Source organism: Dendrobates tinctorius, unplaced genomic scaffold (assembly GCF_039654945.1).
Source record: "Dendrobates tinctorius isolate UK_male_01 unplaced genomic scaffold, ASM3965494v1 ptg000256l, whole genome shotgun sequence".
NCBI classification, from domain to species: domain Eukaryota; kingdom Metazoa; phylum Chordata; class Amphibia; order Anura; family Dendrobatidae; genus Dendrobates; species Dendrobates tinctorius.
In genome coordinates, this window is record NW_027361923.1 from 4644594 (window position 1) to 4661351 (window position 16758).

Consider the following 16758-nt stretch of genomic DNA (forward strand, 5'->3'; position numbering starts at 1 on the left):
ACTCCAGCCTGACTTTTTTATGTCTCGGGGTAAGAAGTGGGGTCTTCCTGGGTCTCCTACCATACAGTCCCTTTTCATTCAGATGCCAATGGATAGTACGGGTTGACACTGTTGTACCCTTGGACTGCAGGGCAGCTTGAACTTGTTCGGATGTTAGTCGAGGTTCTTTATCCAACATCCGCACAATCTTGCGTTGAAATCTCTTGTCAATTTTTCTTTTCCGTCCTCATCTAGGGAGGTTTGCCACAGTGCCATGGGCTTTACACTTCTTGATGACACTGCGCACGGTAGACTCAGGAACATTCAGGTCTTTGGAGATTGACTTGTAGCCTTGAGATTGCTCATGCTTCCTCACAATTTGGTTTCTCAAGTCCTCAGACAGTTCTTTGGTCTTCTTTCTTTTCTCCATGCTCAATGTGGTACACACAAGGACACAGGACAGAGGTTGAGTTAACTTTAATCCATGTCAACTGGCTGCAAGTGTGATTTAGTTATTGCCAACACCTGTTAGGTGCCACAGGTAAGTTACAGGTGCTGTTAATTACACAAATTAGAGAAGCATCACATGGTTTTTCGAACAGTGCCAATACTTTTGCCCACCCTCTTTTTTATGTGTGGTGTGGAATTATATCCAATTTGGCTTTAAGACAATTCTTTTTGTGTTTTTTCATTTAAGACAAATTAAATGAAAATAATAATAACAAAGAATTTGTGTTTGCAATCATTTTCAGGAAGAAACTGAGTATTACCTGACAAAATTGCAGGGGTGTCAATACTTTTGGCCACAACTGTAGGTTCCCTTGCCACCTCAGCCATGCAGAGTATTAGTATATTTTTCAGATTTTAAGATGCACTTTTTTTCCCCCAAATTTAGGGGGAAAATGGGGGAGCGTCTTATAATGTAGATATACCTTACTGGCCGAAGTGGAGCAGGGTCCCAGAGTCGTTGCTGGAGGAGGAAAGAGTGGAGCGTTGCTGCAGGCCGCTGGCTGGGATGAGGGGGTGTTCGGATGTGAGGTGCGCCACTGCGGGTGTCTCCGGTGCTGCGGGGGCTCTGCCGACATTTTGTGAAAGGTCAGAGTCCCTGCAGTTCCATGGTTTCCTATGTGGTGGACTCAGGGAAAATGGCTGCCTGGGGCGGCGCAGATCGAGATCTCGGCACCAAGATCTCGGGAGATGAGATTTCAGCGCTGAAATGTCATCTCCTGAGATCTTGATGGTAAGATCTCCATCTGCACATGCGCCGCCCCCAGCAGCCATTTTCCCAGAGTCTATCGCATAGGAAACCATGGAACTGCGGGGACTCTGGCTTTTCACAAAATGACACTTGCAGCACAGAAGACACCAGCAGTGGCACGCCACACATCCCCTCATCCCGGCCTGTGGCCTGCAGCAATGCTCCACTCTTGCCTCCTCCAGCAGCGACCCTGGGACCCAGCTTCACCGCATCCACCACCCCCGGTAAGCAATAAGATGCATGGATTATAAGAAGCACCACCATTTTATTAAAAAAAAGTGTTTTTCCTATTTTTCTCCTCAAAATTTGTGGTGCGTCTTATAATCAGCAAAATACGGTATATCATATGCAAAGTACGAGACCCTAAGCTTCATGTCCCCTATTGATATCCCTTCAAATACTTCATGTTGTTCTATGTATTGCGCCAGGGGTTCTAGTGCCAAATCAAATATAAACAGGGACAAAGGACATCCCTGGCGTTTTCCCTTTTCAAGTGGGAAATTTGCCGATAGATAACCCAGGGTTTGAATTGTTGCTGCGAGGTTATCATATAGGGCTTTTATAAATTTTCTGAAATTCCCCACTAGCCCAATTTTGTCCAAAACTTGTCCAACCCAATTCCATGTCGCTTTATCAAAAGACTTCTCTACATCTAGTGTAACCAGAGCCGACTTACCTCGACTGTTTTCTCATTTATTCATTACATCTATGGCTAGCAGTGTAAGTCTTACATTTGTGACTGCACGCCTACCTTTCACAAATCCCACGTGTGCAGGTGTTACTAATGTTGGGAGTATCTCTGCTAGCCTATTTGCCATAAGTTTGGATATTATTTTAATATCCTGGTTTATCAAGAATATACAGTAGGTCTATAAGATACTGGGTTCTCCACTTTTTTCCCTTCCTTTGGTATTAGGCTAATATGAGCCACATTAGTGCCCACCAACAGATCCCCCCGTAACAATTCATTATACCATACAGTCAAAGTAGGAGTTATTTGTTGGGTCATGACTTCACAAAAATTGCCCGTGAAACCATCCTGTCCAGGTTCTTTTCCAGCTGGCAATCCTCCAATGGTATACCTCACTTCTTCCTCTGTCTCATAAACTTCTAAAAGACCTAGCGCATTCCGCAACCAGCCCCCATTTGAGCTCACCAAGGGGAGGAGTCTGGGCATAATCTTGATCGAATAAAAATCTAAATTTAGATTTTGGTCATTTTTTTCAGTCCTGGAAGGTACAGCTTGCTGTAGTTCTGTCCATTTTCTTAAGGTTTACCCCCTATACTAAGATCTAAGCCATTTCCAGGCCACAAGTTTAGTACTTTTTCTTTTGTTATACCTTTTATTTTATGTAATTGAATATATCGTATTGTTTTGTTCTCATTTTGTGACATCTTTATATATTTTTAGAAAAGCACTGCCTACCTTTCTGGATTAAATATATAAAAAATTAATAACTTTGTTCCTCTTGCTTTGTAAACCGCACCCCTGAAGCCATACGCTACCGGTAATGGGTGTCCAGTCGGCCTGTATAAATGATTGGTGGTGGCAGCTAGTAGTCCCTTTTGTTATTGTGGAGTTGACAGTAATTATATATAATATGCTTTGGAATCGGAGATGTATATGCCATATTCTCACTGTGAGTTCCCCAATAATCGTCCTAGTAGTGGAAACAGCTGCGGCCTCGTCCATCACTCGTTAGTAGCGTAATTGTTCTGGCGATTGGAGTTAATGGAGTTGTGTCTCCCTGACAAATTGTTGGATCTGCGTGATCTCTCAGGTGGCAGCGGTGGGATCTGCGTGATTCCCCTTGCTGGCGTCCCCTGACAATAGGGTACCTAGTAAACACTGTTTTCAATTTTTAAAAAGTGTAAATCCCATCATGACAAGGTGTACCCCAATCGGGATGGTCCTGTCCTCGAGTATTAAAACCCCACTTAGTGTCAGGCAACCTCAATGTAGATGGGGCCGAACATGACTGGTCAGACTTCTGACCATGAGACGCTATATGAGAGAAGCTATGTTAATGAAATGCCTAGCCCAAAAAAGGGAGTCACATCCCTGTTTGTACAAAGTACAGAAACTACCGCAAACCCCCAAAAATTAGCAGAATCATACATGCAGCGAAAGTACGATTGTTGTGGTTGGGGTACACCTTGTCGTGGTGGGATGGCTTTTATGCCATTTTTTTAAATAAAAAATTCTAGGTAAATTCTAGTGATGAACAAACGTGCTCGGATAAGGTGTTATCTGCCATGCTCGGGTGCTAATCGAGTGACTTCGGAGTGCTCAAAAATATGTTCAATTCCCTGCAGCTGCATGTCTCGTGGCTGTTTGACAGCCGCATCACATGCAGGGATTGCCTAACAAACAGGAAATCCCTGCATGTGTTTTGCCTGTCGAACAGCCGCGAGACATGCAGCTGCGGGAACTCTAACACATTTTTCGAGCACACCGGTTAGCACACATGCATGCTCGGATAACGCCTTATCCGAGCACGTTCGCTCATCTCTAGTAAATTCCCTTTTTTATATGTTTTATACAAATTTCACACTTTTTCTTTGTACAGATTGGATACTGGAATGATATGGATAAACTGGTTTTGCTCCAGCATGAACCTACCTTTAGAAACGATTCATCAGCCATTGAGAACAGGACAGTTGTTGTGACAACAATTCTGGTAAGTTTCGTTTTTTTTTTGTTTTTTTTTAATATATATGTTTTTTTTAAATCTTTGATATTTAGATTATTCTCATGTGGCTAAGATCTAAAAGTATAACATCTTTTAAATTCACATGTAATTTATAAAGCATTAACGTAGCTTGAAGCCAAAGAGTGTCCTAGTTTTCTTGGGACAGCCTGAGGTTTTGCCATTGGAAATCTTTTGAGTGAAGCTTTTTAATACGATCAGTCAGACTTCAGTTACCAACGAATTTCTATAATTAGTGGAAATTGCTTAAAATCTAACTTTTTACGACAAAATACCACCCACGTAATTAATGTGTGAGTTCTTTTTAAACCAAGTGAAATAAATATTATTATTATCATTTTTATTTTTAGTTTCATTACTTATAATTTGCCACTTTAATAATTTTTTTCATAAAGGAACTTCGACAAAATTGATAGCTGTTATAGGAAAATTGAGAAAAACAATGGACAATAACTTGCATAACTTGGATTAGAATATTTGAGTATAATATATAAAATTAAACTGTTTTATTACAAGGAGTATATTATTACATATTTTATATTTTTATTAGTTTTATTTATTTTAATAGAAACATTATTATATATAGAAAATAAAACAAAGTTATTATAACTATTTTTATATTTTTATACTATTTGGCATTATTATTTTTATTATTTGCCATTATTTTTATTACTGTTTTTATTTATTGTTTTCAACCGAGTTTAGTGTTAGTCTAGACAGTTTTATGAAAGGGAACCTGTCATGTAGGAAAACGCAATTTACCTGCAGATATGGGGTTAATCTGCAAGTAAATAGTGTTCCAATGCTTCACGGCCTTTTTAATGAAAGTGCGTCTACTGTCAGAAACTGAACTTATTTCTTCCCAGGAGGCGCCAGCTTTCAGTCATGGGGGTGGCACCCTGGGTGTAGGGTTGCCAACTTTATTTTTTTGTTTATTTTTCTGGACAGCTTCTCAAAAAATCACAGGCAGCCAAATTTTTTTACGAACACATTAGATGACTGTAATAAATTATTAAGATTATAAGTGATACATGTCTGCGGCCCATAAAAACTATATGGAGATATTAGCTACATTCACTATGATTTGTAAAAGTGTGATAAATAGGGATTAATGGATGGTCGGGTCCGACCACCCTTGAGTCCAAAATTCGATTTGGGTAAGCCAGAACTCTACCCAAACTTGAACCCGAACCCCATAGAACTCAATGGGGACCTGAACTTTAGTGCTGTAAGTCTCTTTCTAGCTCTCGCTGCGAACCCCTAACTTTACTGTTCGGGTTTGTGCATCTCTAGTGATAAATACAGTTATAAAAAATCTGTCCAAGTCACCCTAGCTTCAAAAAAATCATGGACATATCACTTTTTTTGCGGCCAGGGGATAAAAGTGCCCTATTTTTACAGACTGTCCAGAAGTTTCTTGATGGAACCCTGATGGAGCAGCTCCAGAACCGCTCACTATACTGTAAATACGACCGGCACTTGGATTGACAGCTGACTCTGTAGCAAATCTGTGCAGAACGAGCTGTCGATCAAAGTGCATGGGCATGTTTATAGCTGCCGCTCATCAGTGTACAGAATAGAGAGCGGTGCTGTGACCGGTGACTGTAGCCACTTCCACCACCTCCCCCATGACTGAAAGCCAGCGGCTCTTGGGGAGGAATTAGTTCCTTTTCTCCCAGTCACCGCACTTTCAGTAAGCTGACCAAACAGCATTGTATAGCACTATTAACCTGCAGATTAACCCTACATCTGCAGGTAAATAGCAGTTTCTTACGTGAAAGATTCCCTTGATGCCAATGGCCTACAATTTATTGCTATTTCAAAAGTGGCGCTTTAGCAAAAGTTATAGTTTTTGGGGTTTTTTTAGGAAGACCGAGAAAGGCAATGGACAATAATTGACTAAGTTTCGTTAAAAAATGATTAAATGGGATTGGATGAAAAAAAGCAAACATGTAGAATATAAGATTAAGTTCTATTAATAAACACATTTGGGTAATTGTTAATTAAAGTTCATTATTTTTTGGCATCGGGTTTCCCATTGTGCTTGTTCTTGATGTGGGGAAAAATAACTGGTCATCTAAACAAATGCATGACCTATAAAATATTATCACATTATAAGGAGAAAGAGTGTAATATGTTCCTGATTTTACAAATTTTTTATATTGCAGATATATAATATTATTATTTATATGTCTCTCTTTAGCTTCTTTTTTTTTCACTTCCAAATTTTCCTTCCAGAATAAATTTGATCTTTTTTTTCAGCGCCAGGGACAGCTATTTGTCAGTAGTTATCGATGTCAATGTGATTCATTAATTTTTTTTTCCCCCTGACACGGAACATTTGGAATTTAATACATTGACTTCTAAGTGACTAAAGGAAAGATGAGAAAATCCTTATGTTTCACTGTAGAACAGTGGAGCATAAATCACGTTTTATTTATTGCTGCAGTTACATCCAGTGTATTTGTCAGCTTCCAAGGTCAGCCCTTCAACTCTGCCCTTTAAAATCAGTTGTCAAAAAAAGGCGGGTGGCGGGTAACCTTTACTGTCTGGACTTTCCACTACACTTCCCTGCACTTTTCACCCGCTCTGTTACACTTGACATTAAAGTGATGAAATGAAGAAATGTATTTTCAATGGGAGTTACATGTTTAGAATACTCTTTTATTTTTTTTTTACTTTTTTCTATAATTGTAGAGTCTAAAAAACTGGTTAAGATATTAAAAAAAAAAATCAAACTTAATCCAGGAAACTATTAGATGACATTTGCATGATGCTTTATGTAAACTCTGTGAGCTTTTTTGTACGGTGAATAATTTTTTTTTCCTAAAAGATTTGAGTAAATGGAAATCATACTTCAGTACAGTCCTCCTCTTTTCAGCCTCTGATGAAGAATCCTATTTTAAGAAATTGATCAAGAAAGAACAGATTTTCAAGATCCAGCGACCATTCCTTGCTATGGCTCAAGTATAAATCAACCAATGTAGTCCAAATAGTAAAAAACTTTTTGTTTTTTCATCTTTTTTTTCCTTCAATCTGTCATGTGGATCATTATCGTCCTGACTTTATAATCAACCCCCCCCCCCCCTATAACTACTATTAGAAATGACTTAAAACCATGTTATGGCAGAATAGTACCAGAATAATGTACAAATCTATCTCCACCCCCAATGGTTTTTGAATATATTAAATGATTATGAAAGCTGAGGTTTTCTTTAAAGTTTGATGTGATATCAATAAAATGTTATGTATGAGTTAAAAGGGGTTTTCGGGACTTTAACATTAGTGGTGTAGCTTTAGGAAGATCATCAATGTCTCATCGATGGGGGTGCGACACCTGGCACTCGCGATGATCAGTTGTTTCTGGTGTCGTCGGGAGGCGTGTCGGGGGGTGGAACTGCTCCGTTCCGAAGCTGTACAGCACAGCTCTGTTGACGAGATAGTGGCCGCCGGCCAGGTACTGCAGGTTCACCCACTGTTAATTTGAATAGAGGACGGATGTGCAGTATCCAGTCGCGGTCACTATATTGTCGACAGAGCTGTACTGTACAGTTCCGTAAGAAGTTCTGTCCGCCACCAATACCAGGGACAGCTAATCGGCAGGGATGCCGGGTGTCGCACTTCCACCGATCACACAATGATGACCTATCTCAATGTTAACGTTCTGGAGAACCATTTTAAAACTACTACTCCCATGCAGGTGAATATCTATTTTAGGCCCCCTTCACATGTCCACGTTTCCAGAGCATATGGCATCCGTTCTTTTCACGGATACCACATATACCCATTATAATCTATGGTGCTCCGTTTTTTACCAGCAGCATGGATGACAAGGGTCAATACAAGCCTATGGGTCTGTATTAAACACGTACAGCACATGGATAACATTCGTGGACCGTTTGTTTGCTGTACGTCTTTAACATTTCAAAGTATAGGTAAAAATTTGCAATTGATTTTTCTTAAGCCATAAAAAAAAATTTTTCTTAAGCTGGAAAAAAAAAACGGATGGCACACTGATCCAAAACACTGTTGACACCGGTACTATTTTTTTCCAGTATCAGTATTATATGGATGTGTGAATGGGGTCTTATGATTAGAATTTTATTATTCTAAAATACTTTGGATTCCACAATTTGATTTTAATTTGACAATTTTGCAAAGCGACAATGACATAAATATAATAATTATTTGAAGTGAACCTCCACCTGGTTCTAAACCTTAAAGGGTATCAGTCAGCAGATTTCTGCTATTTAATCTGAGAGCAGCATATTAAAAGGGCAAGGGAGCCTGATTCCAGGGATGTGTCACTTATCAGGTTGTGCGTTGTAGTTTCAATACTATCAGTAGGAGGTTATCACTGCAGGACTCGGTCTCATGTGAACAGCAGTCAGGATAATGTGCCCCCACCACTGATTAGCAGCTTGCTGACAATATGCAAAGGAGATTGTTAATCAGTGGTGTGGGTGGGGTTATAAACAGCTCAACATTCCGAGCACTGCTACATTTAAAGTAGAGAATACAGGGATTCTATCAAAACTGCACCAAGCAGCCCAGTAAGTGACACATCCCTGGAATCAGGGTCTCAGCTCCTACATCATGCTGCTCTCAAATTACATAACTAAAACCTGCTGACAGTTTCCCTTTAAAGAGTGTATGACCTATATGACCAACATCTTGATACTATCCCTGTTTTCATATACTCATAGGTAGAGCAGGTTAGGAAGCTGCTGTTGCTGACAGATTTTTGTTACGAACTGGAATTAGGGCTGTTTCATTTTTTTGGATTATAAATTTCATCCAAATTATTTTTTCATAGTCGTCAGGGCTGATTTTGTCAGAGCAATTCCTGCACCCAGACATAGGGGTCAATTCAGCAAAGACTTTCCGCCAGAAAACTAGTGTTAAAGCTTTGAAAGGTGGCCGAATCTTTGCTTATCATGAACTTGTGCAAAAATGTTGCCACTTTTGGCATTTTTGGCGACAGTTTGAATCTGCGTAGCCTAAAAGGGAGGAGTTGCAGAGGAGCCACGGCAAGTTGGGGCGTGGCCACGACTGTCCATCCAATTCGCTAAAAGAGTCGATGTTTTGTACGCCAGAAATGTAGGAGGAGCACAGCACTCCAAAAATGGTCCAAATGAATGAACTTAGCCGCTTGTACTCCAGCAAGCCTTGGGTAGCCCGCGTGAGCTTGCGCTAAGAACGTATTTATATGTTTTAACGAACTTAGATTTAGTTCGTGTTCCTGTGTGAATGAGCAGGACTGATGGGAAAATCCAGGTTTTAATGAGCTTATCAGAACCAAAGTCCAATATGATTGGTAAATTTCCGGTAGATGCAGGTAAGATCTCTCAACAGCAGCAGCTACAATAACCTGAATTTTCATAACTTCCATGTAGTAACAAGATTTGTTTCATATACTATAACTAGAATTAATGAGAACTTATCATCAGTTTTGGCATGTTAAAGGGACTCTGTCACCGGGGCCAAGCATTTATAGACGCCTTCCCGCCTGCTTGGTTTCCATCTATCTCCAACCTTGTCTATCTTTATGAAGCCAGAGCTGTCAATCAAATAATAATAATAATAATAAATTTTATTTTTATAGCGCCGACATATTCCGCAGCACTTTACATTTCAGAGGGGATTTGTACAGACAATAGACATTACAGCATAACAATAATCACATAGATTATAACAAATAACAAGAGGAATGAGGTCCCAGCTCGCAAGCTTACAGTCTATGAGGAAAGAGGTAGACACGAAAGGTGGGTGGTAACAGTTGCTCTGATTGTATGGACCAGCCATAATGTTAAGTGTGTAAATAAGAGGGTGGTCGAGATTGCAGAAAAACAAGCAGGTGGGAAGGTGTATTTAAATGATTGGCCCCACCGTGAAGCACCGAGCATTAAGATTTTGTTTGAACAGTCATTCTGTGCTGACTGTGTCTCTTTAAGGTGCCACATCATGGCATAGTTAATAAAACAACATTTTCATTTTTCATTTCTCATTTCCATTGCCTAGATATTAGCTGGTAATATGTAGATTTCAATTTATGCTAAGACACAATGGGCATCGGCAAAGAATTTTTTCTTGGGGGTGTGAACTTTTTTCCCCTGCATGATGTTCACCAATCATAAGCAGGAGGTGTCATGCAGGAGACAAAAAAAAGAACAAGCACCCAGTGAAGGACACAACAGATGTTCTGCTATGAGACATGTAATGACAGACAGACCTGCTCTCCTCTATGATCTCTGCACCTACTGTGTAATATAAAGCAAAGCTTAGTGTCATTCCAAAAAACACTTGCAGCTGTAATGTGCTACTGCAGTGTAGTACAGCGCAACATCCACCAGGGGGTGATGATGAGGGAAGAGAGGTTGCACACACACAGCGTAGTAACACAGAGCAACAGCACAGGTGTCACAGGTAATGAAAGAGTGGTCAGACTAGCCGAAATCAGCAACTGTCAGGAGCAGAAGTACCAAGGGCGACAGCAAGTGTGTAGTCAAGGACGAGGGAGAAGTCAGGACCTACCAGGAACGTGGTATCAGAAATGTAAGACATAAGCCGTTGTCAGGGTACAAGCAAGAGGGTCAGGAGCCAGTCAGAAAGCGTGGTATCAAAAACAGAAAAACCAGAAGCAGAGCCAAGAGATCAAGCTGGGTCATACACAAGTCCAGGAAATCAAGGGCAGGAGGAACACTAAAGGAATACAGGTCAGAGGCACTAGCTTGGAAGCTTGCAGTATAGCTGACGCTGGCCTGTAGGCTACATAGGACTAAAATAGCCCAGTCAGCTCCAGAACAAGGCAGAAGGGATTAACCCCCCCGCATGACCAGTCCAAAGAGAAGACAGCAGAAAACAAACTCTGGACTGGATCATGACAGCAGCTTTCATCTTAAGGCAATGTAGAGGGAAGGGGAAGTAGAGCAGAGCTGACAATGTCCTTAAAGCTGCAAGACAATTTTGTTACGACACATAGCTCTATTCTACTCTACACAGTAGTCAGATAACGGAGAAGAGCAGGGCTGTGTGTCATTAAATGTTTTACATGAGAAAGTCTGCTCTGACCTTCTTGGAGGTGGGAAGGGTGGCATGTTCTTTTTTTTTTATTCCACCGCATGAAATCACCTGCTTATGATTGGTCAAGATCAAGCAGGGGAAAAAGTACACACCCCCTTAAAAGAATCTCTACTAAGGACCTCTTAGCCTTAGCATTTATTAAAATATAATCTTTATAAGTTAATTTCTCCACAATGAAGAGGAAAAATTAAAAAAAATAAATAAATAAAAACAACTTGATGTTTTATTCACCTCTGCAGCACTATTCCAGAATGTGGCAAGTTTAGTTTGGTAAAAAAATATATCAGAAAAATGTTATATCCTCACCCACCTCTCTAACTCTGTCACTAATTTAATGTATGTAGCAGAACGGCAATCTCTTTTCAAAAGTGTGATGCTCTGATTCGGATATATGGCCGCTAAGGGAGAACTACGGGACCAGGCCTGACCATTAGTGTCCTCCATTGAATAACTTTGCGCATCGCACTGCGCATGCGCCACTTTCTATTGCCGTGTGCAATATTTGTGTTAATAATGGTCAATGTTGTGTCCTCAAAAGCCGCACCGTATCAGGGAGTTACTTTTGAAAAGAGGGCATTGCTACTTCTCTAATAATTGCATTATACTAATTATTTGATTAAATGAATTGGTTGATGCACTTCTTTAAAAATCATTACACCCTTTAAAAATTGCCATATAGTCCTAGCGTAATGTAAATTTAAATTAAAATGTCCCAATCAAGGTTTCACATTTTATTATTATAAGGTCTGCAATAACCTATAGTTCATTATAATATGTACAATAAAGTTGGAATAAAATATATAATTATTACATATGGATTATCATTTCCATTCTGTTAAGGATATGCCCATCATCGGAAGGCTTTTTTTTTTGCATTGCTGAAATTATTTTTTGCATTTGGTTTCCATTAAAATTTTTGAACCGTTTGCTGTCTGCAGAACGAGTCAACAGAGAATCTGCCAGTGAGCGTTTATAATTCTTATCCTTGATCTTCTGACCGTCTGCGGAACGAGTTAACAGAGAATCTGCCAGTGAGCTTTTATATTTGATCTTCTGCACTCTCCTCGGCCTGAATTATAACTCCCAAAAGTTCAGCTTAACTTTCATGTGGTCATAAATCAGTTGAAAGGACCAATAGAAGAAGAATTACGAACTCTCCCGTCAGAGCTTACTCACTCATTCTCAGTTGACTCAGTAATAATATTAGAATAAAATGATAAAATAAACAGTAAAAGCAGTAGATAAAGCTATAGAATTGGTTCAAAATGTTTAATTACGGTAAATCCAAGTGCAAAATTTAAAGGGATAAAAAAAAAATGTCCCCGAAGGTGTTCACATCCTTTAGGTTATCTTTGTAGATAAAACGGCTTACGCTTTGCATTTCTCTACGGCTGTGTCTGTACACTAAACCTAGTAAAACGTGGACAGTGCTTAGCATACATGGCATGCGCTACCGACGAACGCCGCCGGACGAGTTCCTGCTTCAAAGCTTTTATCGTATAGTAAATGCTTGCATTGTGTGCCAGGTTTTATTTGTCCGGCCTGATATCCCAGTAAGACATTTTCGTTATTCAATATATTCATTTTTCATTCTTTTTTGGACAGTTTTGTGAAAATTGTGTTTTGTTTTTTTGGGGGGGAATGCAGATATAGGCACATACAGTAATCAGACAGCAGAATATCGACATTTAGGCTCCTCCAATTATGCTTCATGACTAAAAGATCAAATTGTGAAATGGCTTATGCGGGGCCAGAGAAGGTAGCCATTTTTCCGCCAAGTTAGAGACAGGACTCTTTTTGAGCTCTGTTTTGCTATGTATAGCTGACACATTGGGAGACTTTTTAACAGTTAGGAGTATACTGGGTATCTACCACAGGGAATCCATAATATAGGGACAGAGACTCCGATTCCAGCAATGTGTCACTTACTGGGCTACTTGCCGTAGTTTTTATAGAATCACTGGTTTAACAGCGGGAGATTATTTCACAAACTAGTAAACCTGCTGCCTTGTAGTCATTATTCTTGATCTCTGTATAAACCCCCATCACCACCACCACTGATTGGCAGCTTTCTGCCTATGCACAGTGCACACACAAAGCGTCCAATCAGTGGTGTGGGTGGGGTTATACAGAGCTCTACATTCAGAGAACTTCAGCAAGCATCCCAGTAAGCGATAGATCACTTGAATCAATGTCTCTGCCACTACATGATGCTGATCTTAGATGGGGTAGCAAAAATTGGTGACAGATTCCTTTTAAATGTCTATTCATCAGTCCCCAGGATAGGTGATCAATTTGAGCTCGCTGAGGTCTAACCACCGGGATCCCCAGTGATTCCAAGGACAAGTGTCCCTTGTTTTAATCAAGCGGTAGTGCACATGCTTGATCTTCCTTCCATTAACTTCTATGGTTCTGTGTTACTCATAGAGATTACTGTTCAGTCAGTCTGTAGAAGTGAATGCAGCTGTGGTCAATGAGATTGTCTACTACTTTAACACTGAACTATCCAATGTTTGATCGGTGGGGTGCGACACCTGACACCCTGGCTGATCAGCTGTTCTTGGTGCCGGCGGCTACCAAAACTGATCAGTTAAGGAGCTGCTCCATATACTGGTAGTTTCCATGGCTGGGTACTGCCCATCCACCCCTAATTGATTTAAATAGTGGCAAATGTTTAGTACTTGTCCGCAACCACTTTACAGTTAACAGAACTGTGCTGGGCAGCTCAGTAACTGAGCCATCCTTGACACCACTGACACCTGGAGCAGTTGATCAGCGGAGGTGCCATGTGTTACCCCCCCCACTGATCAGACATTGCTGACCTATCCTGAGTAGAGATGGGCGAACCCGTACATTAAAGTTTGGCGACTGTACCGAGCACCTACTGTTCGGGTACGGACACCGAACACGGACTTCACCAGGAAGTCCATGTTACTATTCGGGCTCAACCCCCCGAACATCGGGTGTTTGTCTCATTGTCATATGCATGGCAGCGCGGCAAACACTGCTTCTGATCAGAGGTAAAATCATTACAGCCGGTCAGACAGCCGCGGTTCCCATGCTGTCAAATGACAGCGTGAGCCCACATCTCACTCCCCCCATTTTTGACAGCCTTGCTAAGGCAGACAGCTGGGGCCTGGTATTCTCTGGCTGGTAAGGGGCCATGGATATTGCCCCCCCAGCCTAAAAATAGCAGCCTACAGCTGCCCAGAAAGGCGCATCTATTACATGCGCCAATTCTGGTGCTTTGCCCAGCTCTTCCCACTTGCCCTGTAGCAGTGGCAAGTGGGGTTAATGTAAGCATGTGTGGTTCATGTGGGGTTGATGTAACCTTTGTATTGTCTAGTGACATCAAGCCCACGGCTTAGTAATGGGGAGGCGTCTATAAGACACCTATCCATTACTAATCCTGTGGTTACAAGGTAAATAAACACACAGCAAGAATTAAGTCCTTTATTTGAAATAAAACAAATCACACTTTTACTTTTTTTATTTAAAAATAACAAAAACAGTGATACTCACATAACGCCCATTCCATTGAATCCCTCGTCTCCTGTAATAAAACAAAAGTAAAAAACAGCAATATCCCTCACCTGTCCGTCGTTCTGTCCCACACTGTAATCTAAGTCTGGGGGATAATCCGTTTTCAACCTGGACGATGCCAAGATGCGACCGTCCAGGCTGAGAAGCACTGATGAATGAGCTGTTGCGAGTGCAGCATCAGTGACTAGCAGTGAAGTTATTGAGGTCACTGCCGGTCGCTGAGGCTGGGTTTGCAGCCGGGCCCCTAAACTACGGTGCCCACAGTGAGATCACCATTAGCACTGTTAGAAAAAGCCTCACAGTGCCGAGGTGAGTTCACCGCAGTTCAAATTCACCGCATTGAAATTCTCCCGGTGAACTGCGGTGAACTCGCCTCTGCACTGTGAGACTTTTTCTCACGGTGCTAGCGGTTATCTCATCGAGGTCACCGCAGTTCATTTTCCCATCTGGGAACGCAGCCTCAGTGACCTGTGGTAACCTCAATGACGTCACCACTAGTCACTGAGGCTGCACTCACAGCAGCTCGTTCATCAGGGGTTCTCGGCCTGAATGGTCATATCTTGCACCGTCCAGGTTGAAAACTTTTTATCCCCCAGACATGGATTATGGCGTTGGACAGAACAATGGACAGGGGAGGGATATTGTTGTTTTTTAGTTTTGTTTTATTACAGGAGACGAGGGATTCAATGGAATGGACATTAGGTGAGTATAACTGGGTGTTATTTTTAAATTGAAAAGTAAAAGTGTGTTTTGTTTTATTTCAAATAAAATACTTTATTCTGGCTGTGTGTTTATTTCCAATATAACTATAAGATTTGTAATGGATAAGTGTCTTATAGGCGCCTCTCCATTACTAAGCCATGGGCTTGATGTCACCAGACAATACAAAGGTGCACCGCTACATGGCAAGTGGGAAGAGCTGAGCAAAGTGCCAGTGCATGTAATAGATGCACCTTTTCTGGGCTGCTGTGGGCTGCTAATTTTAGGGGGGGCAATATCCATGGCTCCTTACCACCCTGAGAATACCAGCCTCCAGCTGTCTGCTTTAGCTTGGCTGGTTGTCAAAAAATGGGGGGATCCCATGCTGTTTTTTTAAATTATTTAAATAATTAAAAAATACAGTGTTGGGATCCCTCTATTCTTGATAACCAGCCTTGTTGAAGCTGACAGCTAAGGGTTGCATCCCCCAGCTGTGAGTTTTGCCTGGCTGGTTTTAATTGTACTAGACAACCCACTTTTTCATTTTGAAGCCTGCAGAATTGTGAATGCAGCTCTGGTCTATCACACAGTATGAAACTCACAATCTGTATTAAGTAATGCAATTTTTTCCCCTACTTTTTGGGTAGATTAATTCTATGAGTAACCTAGAAAATGGTAAAAAGTGTCAGCTCTATGGCCATGATGATTTCCTATAATGTAAAAAAAAGAACTAAAATTAACAAAAAATTGTAACTTCAAGAATCCACTGCCATAAAGGTATGAAATGACTGTACATATGTGTTATACATAATTTCAATGTATGTAGTAGACGTGATTGATATACGAAAATTGATATTTGTTTCTATGTACATTTGAGTTGTTTTTTGTTTTTTTGCCTGAAACTGTAAGAGGATAATTTGTATGAATTAAAGGAATGCTTCATAAAAATACACAAAATTATACCAAGGGCAGGACTTAAAGGGGCAGGGCATGATTTCCACCTATGCTATTCCAGTCTCATGCACAGCCCCCTCAGGTTCTGTACTAGGCATAAAGTTTTCCTGGAGTACACCTTTAATTATTGTGGTCTTAGACCTTATAGACCATCGTATTGTATATTTGCAAAGCACAGACAACCCAAAGTGCTATGGCGCTTAAAAAAAGATTGCATATTTTGTATTATTTGATTTGTACCATAATAAAGCTGAAAATTTAAAAACATATCCAATCATGTTTTCTATTTTTTGGCATGTTCCTGAAACTACACTGCAGATTTGTACTCTGTGCTTAATAAGGTAAATGATATGTTACATGTACAGTTTGGACTTAGTACTGTTTGAGTACCAATGTACTTGTATCTCCAATGTTGGCTTATGTGATGTTCCTAGTTGATCATTATATTTTTTGTCCATATATTAAAGCAGCGTGTTTCCGTGAACCATTGTGCAAAGGCTTTTACTTTTTATTTTAAAGGAGTAGCTCAGA

At 40.5% G+C, this 16758-nt stretch overlaps 1 protein-coding gene across 7 annotated transcripts in view; it reads left to right on the plus strand.

Annotated features, from left to right (window-relative positions):
- Positions 1-16758, plus strand: part of GRIA4 (glutamate ionotropic receptor AMPA type subunit 4) — a 529928-nt gene that overhangs the window by 422202 nt on the left and 90968 nt on the right. For 6 of the 7 annotated variants that reach the window (XR_012226501.1, XM_073558369.1, XM_073558370.1 and 3 more), the window contains exon 9: positions 3808-3918. Coding sequence is in view for 6 of the 7 variants with exons in the window: in XM_073558369.1 (XP_073414470.1) it covers positions 3808-3918 (111 nt within the window). In the remaining variant the exon portion in view is untranslated. Of the gene's footprint in view, positions 1-3807; positions 3919-6829; positions 12235-16758 lie in introns of those variants that run through there. The other variant, XM_073558374.1, reaches the window with a different exon arrangement.